This window comes from Clarias gariepinus, chromosome 23, assembly GCF_024256425.1.
Source record: "Clarias gariepinus isolate MV-2021 ecotype Netherlands chromosome 23, CGAR_prim_01v2, whole genome shotgun sequence".
NCBI lineage: Eukaryota > Metazoa > Chordata > Actinopteri > Siluriformes > Clariidae > Clarias > Clarias gariepinus.
The window spans coordinates 26,195,001-26,205,000 of record NC_071122.1 but is presented as its reverse complement, the minus strand read 5'-3'; the positions used below and the strand labels follow the sequence as shown (position 1 = coordinate 26,205,000).

Genomic DNA, 10,000 nt, shown 5'->3' with positions numbered 1-10,000 from the left:
GTCTCGCGCTCTACCGTTACGGGGGGGGGGGGGGGGGAGTGACGTCACGCGCGGCTCAGCCAATCAGTGGCTGTTGCTGAGGCAGAACCCGAGAACAGGACGTTCCGGAGTGTGTGTGTGTGTGTGTGTGAGAGAGACGTCGCAAGAAACCTCGTTAAAGATAAAACAAAGATAAAATCTTAGACACACACACACACACAGTCCCGGAGCTAATCCCACCCCACGTGACCGCGAGAGAAACACCATCAGGGAGAAGCTAATGCTAATGCAGCGTACAAATAAACACGGAGTTTATCTTTATTACCGTCCCAGGTCTTATCTGTCTTAAATAATAATATAAATAAACCTTCATTATGTTCTTTAATATCAATAATAATCTGATTCCTCACCGCCTGTTTACTGTAAATACACGATAAACACTCAGAAACACACTAAATAAATACACAACATTCTCTTATTCCATTCACATCCTGAAACCACCAACAGCAAACGAAATAGTTTATATATTGAGAAACTTCATTCCCCCCAACACACACACACACACACACACACTCTCTACAGGCCAGGGTTTGTGTTTAAAAGCTCGATGTCGCCACCTGCTGGTCGAGTTACAGCATTAAACACAGGGGACTAAATACTGTCTAATTCAATAGAATTCAAAATCTTTTCACAACTTGTGAATCTTTAAAGATTGAATTGCTTATACCACTCAGAAGTTTGTACACCCCTCTTTAACTTCATGGTCTTTTCTTTCTACACTGTAAAATAATACTGATGTTTTGTTTCCATACAACAATCCATCAAATCTATATTTCTACTTTGTACAGCTGTTTTTCTTATTGTTCTATATTTTTTCATATATTTTTATATTGTGTATTTTATACTGTACACTTATTTTATTTTAATATTTTTAATATTCTTAGTTAAATTTACCTTCTATTTTCTTTTTCATATTTATTTCCTATTCATAGTCTTTTATTTTAAGGTCCTGAGCAGTTGTCTAAGCATTTCACTGCATATCGTACTGTGTATGACTGTGTATGTGACAAATAAAATTAAAATTTGGCGTTTATCCCAAACACACAATAATCTCCTCTGAACAGTTGATATTGAGATGTTTATCTGCTCCTTCTGCTCTGTAAAGCTTCAGAACGGCTCTAATCTGAGCTGCTGGTTGTTAACTGGTGATTCTGAAGCTGGTGACAGTTTCATCATGGAGCTTGATGGGTTTTACAAACACACTCGACACGAAGTCCAGAGCTGTTTTCCCCGAAAAGCCGACCATGTCTTAATTAATAACTGCTGCTGCTGCTGTGGTTGTTGAACGAGGCCCCTAACCCTCAGGTGTGTAATGAGATTTTTTTTAAATGTAAGCTGTGCTAGTTAGCATTATCCATGTGTTGTGGCCTTTAAAGGTACAGACTCAAAACTTTGCTAGTGGACTCTCTGATCAAATCTAATGGTAATGAGGTTAATGCTAATATTAAGAGCTTCTGAAAATCATCAATGAGGAGCTCAGTTTGTTTGTGGATCATCATAGAGATCATCATGAAGACCAAAGTGCAGCACAGTCCCATCCGTCCTGTTCCTCTGGGACTAATGGTTCGAAGTAGCGTGCATGTTTTTACAGAGACACACACACAAAGAAAACTTCAACACACAGCTCTTGCTCGTGTCCCTTTTTGGTGTAGGGTTTAGAGTTTTACTCTGGTCTATAAAGGTTCAGGTTCTAACCTTAGTGTCTTTGGCTGGTATATAATAACAGTGGAATAACAGTGTTGTGTCATTATGAAGTGTTTAAAAAGACTAAACTCTAAAACACATTTATCACTGCTGTTCCTCTGTGGTGTAGGGGTTAGAGGGTGTGTTAATGTTGTAGTGTGTGCAGGTTCAAATCCCACTTTCGGCAGGTTTAAGAATAAACAGTGTTGCTGCAACTTCATGTAGGTGTGTTGGAGGCAGTGCTGCAGCAGGGACTCTGTAGCTCAGTGGGCTGAGCTGTTACCGCTGTGGAACCAGAGGTGCTTGGATCATATCCCAACCACAGCTCCAGCTTGTCTCTGTTAGATAGGTAGTTGGTGTTTGTCAGCCCATTGAGCTACAGAACCACTTCCTTCATTCTGCTACAGCAACACTTTTTATTCTTAAACCTGCCAAAAGTGGGATTAGAACCTAAACTCTCACATACCACAACGTTGACACACATACACACGCTAACAAGTACACACAGAGAAACAGGGCTGTGTGTTTAAACCCTTTTTTATTTTTATGAAAAACACACCTTTTCCTCTTTTCTTCCACCCCCTCTCACTCCTATCTCACCTGCCCCACTCACACACACACCACCCCATCACTTCACAGCTGCTTCAGCAAACACAAGAACCTTCTTCTGTCAATCTGTGATGTCACAGATGCAGTCCCCACCCACTTGGACTAGAACCATATCCTCAGCAACATAGTGTGTGTAGAGTCTCCCGGGAGACACGTGTGTGTGTGTGTGTGTGTGTGTGTGTGTGTGTTCTGGATGAGAAACCCTTAGCAATGTTAAAGTGCCTGAAATCATTTAAAGCGTTCATTAAAATTGAGCTGAAATGTTCAGCAGAACGAATGAAGCAGCGCTCACAGCACCGTGTTAAACAGAGATCAGGGTTTATTCATAGATTTATTCCGTTTAAAACAAATCATTTCTAAACATCCACCCCATAATAATTTAAATCATAACTGTTATCCTTAAATATATTATATTAACACTTCTTTTAAAGTGTGCAGTATAAACATTTACATATCCGCAGTTTCCCTAAACACTAATCACTTTATACAGATTGTTATTTTAATAGTTACACAAAATAAAGAATGTCTCTATTTATATGGGAGAGAAATCTACTGGACATTTATACAGGAACTTTCCTCTGAGCTGAAACATGAAAATACCACAACAACAACAACAGTACTGATGTGTGTGTGTTGAAGTGCTGTGTTTAACACTTTAATCGAGTCGTCTCACTCTTACACCGAGATTACCCAGAAGGCATTGCATCAAACAGGTAGGACATGGTCAGGTAATCAGTTTCCACCTTGTTTATTAAAGTCTGTCACAAGTGAGCAAGTGGTTTTGTTTCTCTTGTATTTTTAAACAAAGTGGGCGGAATCACAGCGCCACCTAAAGGGCCATTTGATTACACCATCCTCACTCTTTCAGGGGAAGTGTGTTAGACATACTGTAGATCTGAGTTTATTAAAAAACGACCCAACTAATAGAGGGTTTTAAAAAGAATTCATGTTTTAAAGATGACATTGGATTTCTTCTCAAACATTCAGTTTGGAGTGAAGGTGTGCTGCTGCTGCTGCTGCTGGTCTCCTCGTTCTGAAAGTGTCCATTGGTGAGATGATGAAGTGACACACAAATTGGAGCGCTCACACGGTGAGGTGGACCCTCTAGTGTGCTGGAAAGAAACAGCAGTAAGTGTGTGTGTGTGTTAGAAGATGAATGTTTACCAGACTACAATGTGTAACCCTTCTTTCTGAGGACCTCCAGCACAGAAAGAGTGCTCACACACTGCACCAGGAGGGGGCGATAATGAGGGTGCAGCATAAACTGTCCTGGAGCACAAAGGGCAACAAACACACACTCTCTCAAAAGTGCTTTACAGTTTTAGATCTGTGAGGCCTATGGTGTGAGCGACTCTACACTCACACACACTGATATTAAAAATGAAAATAAATTTGAGTTCCTCCTTTGAGATGGCTCCAATCAATCGGCGAGATTATAATCAGGCTTATGATGATGATTTACTTCCAGTTACGCAATAGACCTGAAAGTTTCATTCCAAAGCAATCACAGAGTGTGGGGTCAAGGCCACAAGCATGGAGTGTGTGTTAGCTGGGGAATACACCATGCTCAGGACGCGTCCTCCTCAGTGTAAGTCACCCGTCTCGTCAGGAGATAAGAGACAGTGAGGATTCCTTTAACAGGACAGATGAGCTCCCAGCCGTGGGCTCTGATTAACGTCCTCCTGACGCCGGGTCGAAGCTACACGCAGTGAAGCACTGAGGTCAGCGCGTCCGAGTCAGACACGCCCGAGCCCTCACACACCAAGTTCTCTCCTCGCCCGGGGAACAGCTCCAGCTGCCAGAACCGCGGGTCTGCATACACTGCACACACACACACACACACACACACACAAAGTGATATTTTCGGGTGAGCAGGTGTGTCTGTAAGCGTGAGTGGGTGAGTGAGAGTAAGTGTGTGTGTGTGTGTGTGAGAGTGAGTGTGTGTGTACGTATGTGTGTGTGTGCGCGTGTGTGTTTGTGCACATCTTTACCCAGATCTCCTGGTTCAAGCCACAGGTTGAAAGAGCTGCAGTGTGCTTGGCAGCGCTGATGCGGCAACACACGTACAGTGGGAGAGCCGTCACCAACCAACAACCAACCTAACACACACACACCCTAAAACACACACACACACACACACACACACACACAAAATACATTTACTTACGAATGTTTAAAACCGTGAAACAAAGAAACGAAATATTATTTACATATGCAAATATCAAATCACCAAAGACCACCTGGCAGACACACACTTTCGCGCACGCGCAAACTCACACACTCAAACTCACACACACTCACACACTCAAACTCACACTCAAACTCACAGACTCACACACACAGACTCACACACTCAAACTCACACACTCAAACTCACACACACACTCAAACTCAGACTCACACACACAGACTCACACACACAGACTCACACACACAGACTCACACACACAGACTCACAGACTCACACACACACACTCACACACTCAAACTCACACACTCAAACTCACACTCACACACACAGACTCACACACACAGACTCACACACACAGACTCACACACACAGACTCACACACACAGACTCACACACACAGACTCACACACTCACACACACACACTCAAACTCACACTCTCACACACTCAAACTCACACTCTCACACACAGACTCACACACACACACTCACACACACACACACTCACACACACACTCACACACACACTCACACACACACTCACACACACACTCACACACACACTCACACACACACTCACACACACACTCACACACACACTCACTCACTCTGCTCTGAGAGCTGGTACTGTGTGTGACTGTGCAGCGCTGCACTGTACTTCCCACACTCTGCAGTAGGGGGCAGACAAGTGCCCTAGGAAAGAGTGAATGAAACAAGTCCTCCCTCAACCCTGAGTCGCCCCTCCTGCACAGGGACAGAGAGAGACAGAGAGACAGATGATTAGAGAGACAGAGAGACAGATGGGGATACATGGACAGGAGCGATGCTGCACCAGAGAACGCTGAAGTTGGCCAGGCCCTGAGGGGAAGACGCTGACATCACTTCCTTTTCATCGTCCATCAGAACAATCAGCGAGTCGGAGTGTAAAGCGTGAAGAGCCTCCAGCTGATGCCTCTGTAAACTCAGAGAAGCTCCTCCCTATCGCGGTTGTTGCAGGACGAGACAGAGAAAGTAAGACAAGAACAAAAGAGTAAATATCGCCAAGTGGTCCCTTTTAATACACACACATTCACATTTCATACACACTTCCATTATTTACTTTTGACTCTGTAAAGCTGCTCTGTAAACACACTCCACAAATAACATTACATTAAATTTAACGATCTGCAACGGGGGGAATAACCCAGATGTAAGATTACAAAAATAAAGTGAATGTGTGTGTGTGTGTGTCTCCTCACCTTCACTAACACAGGCTGTGCTTGTGTGTGCACAGACTCCGTATTTCTTAACGTGGACATTTCGAGCACTTCAGAAACGCTGGAACATCCAGAACAGTTCAGCAGTGTGTGACTCACACTCCACCACGCATGGAAACCTGCGCATTTAAAGTATTTAGCATTAACTCTAAAGCTTCCAGTTGCTCTGTGTGTTTGTGTGTGTGTGTGTGTGTGTGTGTGTTTAGGATTGGATCTGTGCATCCTGGTCTTTGGGTCGGTGTTAAAGCTCTTGAACTTCAGACTCGTCAGCCCTGGTGTCGGATGGAATCCACCAGATTACTGATCTGATCTTACCCAGTCAGACGTGTTGTCACACACAGACACACACAACACACCAGTGTGTGTAGGAAAGCAGCAGCAGTGAGCGTACGTGGTGAGGCCACGCAGCGAGTACAGCTAAATAATCTGCTAATCGCTGTGTGTGAGTGATGATGTCACAGCACAGTGGTGATGGAGAGGGTGATGTCATGGAGGGGGCGTGTCCAGGCGCGGTGCAGCTCTTACTGTGCAGGTTGTACTTCTTGGCGATGGGCAGAGACAGCAGGCGGATGTGACTCAGAGGTGACGACCAGTTGTAGTGTTCTGCTGCTCTGACCGACCCGGACACAGAACCCTGAGTGTACGCAAACGCCACAACCAGCAGCAGCAGCACACACACGACCACGGTGACCTGCACACACACACATATATATATATGAACACTTACTCCAGACAGAGAGAGAGAGAGACCATCAGAGACACAAAGAGACAGACAGACAGAGAGACCATCAGAGACACACACTGACATAGAGACTCTTAGGGACTGTCCACACGGTCCATACATTTTTTATCGTATTGGCGTTTCGTCCACACAGATCCGGCGTTTTAGGAGACTGAAACCGCTATTTTTTGAAACCGGGTCCCAAAGTGGATAAATCTGAAAACGACACCGTTGTGTCTTCGTGTGTACGGCCAATCCGTATATTTTGTGAAACGATGATGTCATCACATCAGGTGTCGGCTGCGTCACACGTAACAGCAACAACAATAATGGCGGACTACATGATTGTGTTCGTGTTGCTACAAAGCCTACTAGCTTTATTTCAGCAAAATCTATTGTTTCTATGCAACTGTTATGAGCAACAAGCGATAATGGACAACACCATCTTGGTTCGTATACAGCGCGCAAGGTTATGCACATGCTCAAAGTCTTCTTCTCCGTGTACAGTGTATCTCTATGGCAGAATTACAGCACCCCATACTGGTCTGGCATATATCGTGTGTACGCAGATATTTCTTGAGACAACGCCGTGTTCACGAAAAAAATGATCGGATAGGGAACGCACCGGCTTCGTGTGGACAGAGTCTTAAAGAGACAAACAAACAGAGGGACAGATAGCGAGACAAAGAGAGCATATGAGAAAGACAGACAGAGAAACTGTCAAAGCGAAAAACATACAGTGAGACAGACAGAGAGACAGTCGGACAGAGAGACAATCACAAACACAGACAGTGACAGTCAAAGTCACAGACAGAGAGTCAGTCAGCAAGACAGACAGACAGACAGAGTGACAGTCAAAGACGGAAGTCACAGACAGAGACACAGACAGAGAGAGTGACAGTCAAAGACGGAAGTAACAGACAAAGACACAGACTGACAGACAGACACAAAGAGAGACAGACAGAGTGACAGTCAAAGACGGAAGTCACAGACAGAGACACAGACCTACAGACAGACAGACAGAGTGACAGTCAAAGACGGAAGTCACAGACAGAGACACAGACCTACAGACAGAGAGAGAGAGTGACAGTCAAAGACGGAAGTCACAGACAGAGACACAGACCTACAGACAGAGAGAGAGAGTGACAGTCAAAGACGGAAGTAACAGACAGAGACACAGACTGACAGACAGACACAAAGAGAGACAGACAGAGTGACAGTCAAAGACGGACGTCACAGACAGAGACACAGACCAACAGACAGACAGACAGAGTGACAGTCAAAGACGGAAGTCACAGACAGAGACACAGACCTACAGACAGACAGACAGAGTGACAGTCAAAGACGGAAGTCACAGACAGAGACACAGACCTACAGACAGAGAGAGAGAGTGACAGTCAAAGACGGAAGTCACAGACAGAGACACAGACCTACAGACAGAGAGAGAGAGTGACAGTCAAAGACGGAAGTAACAGACAGAGACACAGACTGACAGACAGACACAAAGAGAGACAGACAGAGTGACAGTCAAAGACGGACGTCACAGACAGAGACACAGACCTACAGACAGACAGACAGAGTGACAGTCAAAGACGGAAGTCACAGACAGAGACACAGACCTACAGACAGAGAGAGGGAGAGGGAGAGGGAGGACCTTGACGGCGGCCCACAGGACGGGGAACTGGGTGGGTTCCCTGCGCGGCTCGTTGGTCTCCAGGACCTGCTTGATGAACTTCTCGATCTCGCGCTCGGACATGCCGTAGCGGTAGCCGGACTGCCGCAGGATGTCGATGCTCTCGGAGAGCTTGTCGTAGATGCAGGGCTCGCTCAGCGTGCCGCCCATGGTGGAGGCTCGAGCCGCTGGACACACAGTGACGGCGCGTTGATGCTCAGTGGTCACGTGGTCTCATGGTCACGTGCTGAAATTAAAAACACGAGTCACACGTGACTACCTCGTGTCTACAGTCCGCTACTGAATAATGAACCTGCTGACTCTCAGTGTGTGTGTGTGTGTGTGTGTGTGTGTGTGTCAGTGTTACCTGGGCACGAGCACACAGCCTCTTCACACTGCGCACGCGCTCCGTGTACCTGTGCAGGTACCAAGATTTTCGCGCGTCACCCCAAGTCACGTGACGGTGCGTTAGGCTTCATGCTGTGACACCCCTGAAAGGCAGAGAGACAGAGTGTGTGTGTGTGTGTTAGAGTCTAATCACGGAGCTAGCACTCGGCTGCTAAGCTAACATAAACAAAGACAAACTAACCTGCTAGTTTAACAGCGACTCTACAGTTAGCTTTACAGCGGTTCTAGTGACATTTAGAGAAATCTCTCTCTCTCACACACACACACACACACACACACACACACACCGACAGACAGAAAGACGCTGCTGCGCTTCAGCTCATTAATGTCCCAGACTTCCTCCTACCCCTTTACTCACCTTAGTCTTTTTCCCACCCGTATTCCAACAAGCCCCGCCTCCTGCGCAGTGATTGATTTGACCTGTAAACACGCCACGGGCTCTGATTGGACAGTGACGTCATCCTCGACCAATGAATGTTTGGATATAGCATATATCATTATATTGCCCTATATTAATACTGTACACTGACATTAAACTCTGTAAAGTAACTGCAGTGACAGTGACATGCGGACGGTGAGGTGATTGGTCGCTTTACATCTCAGTTCCCCCTCATGTCTGTGTTTCCTTCTGGCTCCTCCCTTTTAGTTATGATGTCATAGTTAGTCCTGCCGGAGTCTCTGCTTGCACTCTACACTAAATATATATTCACATTATACATTATGTGACTGTGACCAGACCTAACTGTTATCTCTTACTCTCTGGCTTTTCCTCTCCCTGTCTCTCTCTCTGTCTCACTACACCTGTGTCTCCTGAGCTGCCAGTGATCCAGACCCCCTCTGTCCTCGTCATCTGTCTCGTCCTGGTGTCCCTCTTCTGGTTGGAGACATGGATGCCCCATGTGGTCTGTCTGGGATGCGTGTGGTGACTGGGGTTGGTTCCACTTTACCATAAAGACGGTCCTGTCCTCGACTGATGCAGACAGCTGTTCTCTGAGGACTCGTGACTGCAGTCACTTGATAGTTCAGGACTGGAGTTTCCTACAGTCTACCCGAACCTTTAATAACGAATTGGACTCCATATGAACTTCTCCACATCTCCTGTTATACTAAACTTCCAGCCTCCTAACACACAGTATAAATGCAGATCAATCCCTGCTATCCGTTATCACCCAGATGAGGATGGGTTCCCTGTTGAGTCTGGTTCCTCTCGAGGTTTCTTCCTATTACCATCGCCATCGTCCTCGACTTGCTCATCAGGGACGATCTTATCATTTTGATTCATACACATTCACATTTCATACAAACTTAATTCTTTTAATTGTGTAAAGCTGCTTTGTGATGATGTAAATCGTTAAAAGCGCTATACAAATAAAATTGAATTGAATTGAATTAAAAATCTTATGAATGTGAGATTAATAACACA

At 45.4% G+C, this 10,000-nt stretch overlaps 1 protein-coding gene across 3 annotated transcripts; it reads right to left on the bottom strand.

Moving 5' to 3' along the window:
* Positions 1 to 2,632: 2,632 nt before the first annotated feature.
* Positions 2,633 to 8,915, bottom strand: c23h6orf89 (chromosome 23 C6orf89 homolog). Of its 3 annotated transcripts, none has more exons than XM_053484652.1 (9): positions 8,865 to 8,915; positions 8,537 to 8,660; positions 8,152 to 8,416; positions 6,302 to 6,467; positions 5,759 to 5,895; positions 5,353 to 5,498; positions 5,129 to 5,264; positions 4,323 to 4,446; positions 2,633 to 4,152 (listed from the first exon to the last, which is right to left on the bottom strand). In XM_053484652.1, exons 3-9 carry the CDS (start codon positions 8,338 to 8,340, stop codon positions 4,031 to 4,033), a joined length of 1,020 nt encoding a protein of 339 aa, XP_053340627.1. In that variant the 5' UTR covers positions 8,341 to 8,416; positions 8,537 to 8,660; positions 8,865 to 8,915; the 3' UTR covers positions 2,633 to 4,030. The 3 variants fall into 3 exon arrangements, with proteins under 3 accessions (XP_053340627.1, XP_053340626.1, XP_053340625.1); XM_053484651.1 differs by lacking the exon at positions 8,865 to 8,915 and adding an exon at positions 8,759 to 8,794; XM_053484650.1 differs by lacking the exon at positions 8,865 to 8,915 and having other exon boundaries at positions 8,537 to 8,748.
* Positions 8,916 to 10,000: the final 1,085 nt, after the last annotated feature.

Excerpts from the sequence above, each read along its gene's own strand:
- c23h6orf89 (XM_053484652.1), bottom strand. The coding sequence starts at position 8,340 with ATGGGCGGCACGCTGAGCGAGCCCTGCATCTACGACAAGCTCTCCGAG. Across the intron at positions 6,468-8,151 it reads TCCTGTGGGCCGCCGTCAAG|GTCACCGTGGTCGTGTGTGT; the intron begins GTCCTCCCTCTC and ends GTGTGTGTGCAG. Across the intron at positions 5,499-5,758 it reads CACAGCCTGTGTTAGTGAAG|GGAGGAGCTTCTCTGAGTTT; the intron begins GTGAGGAGACAC and ends CAACCGCGATAG.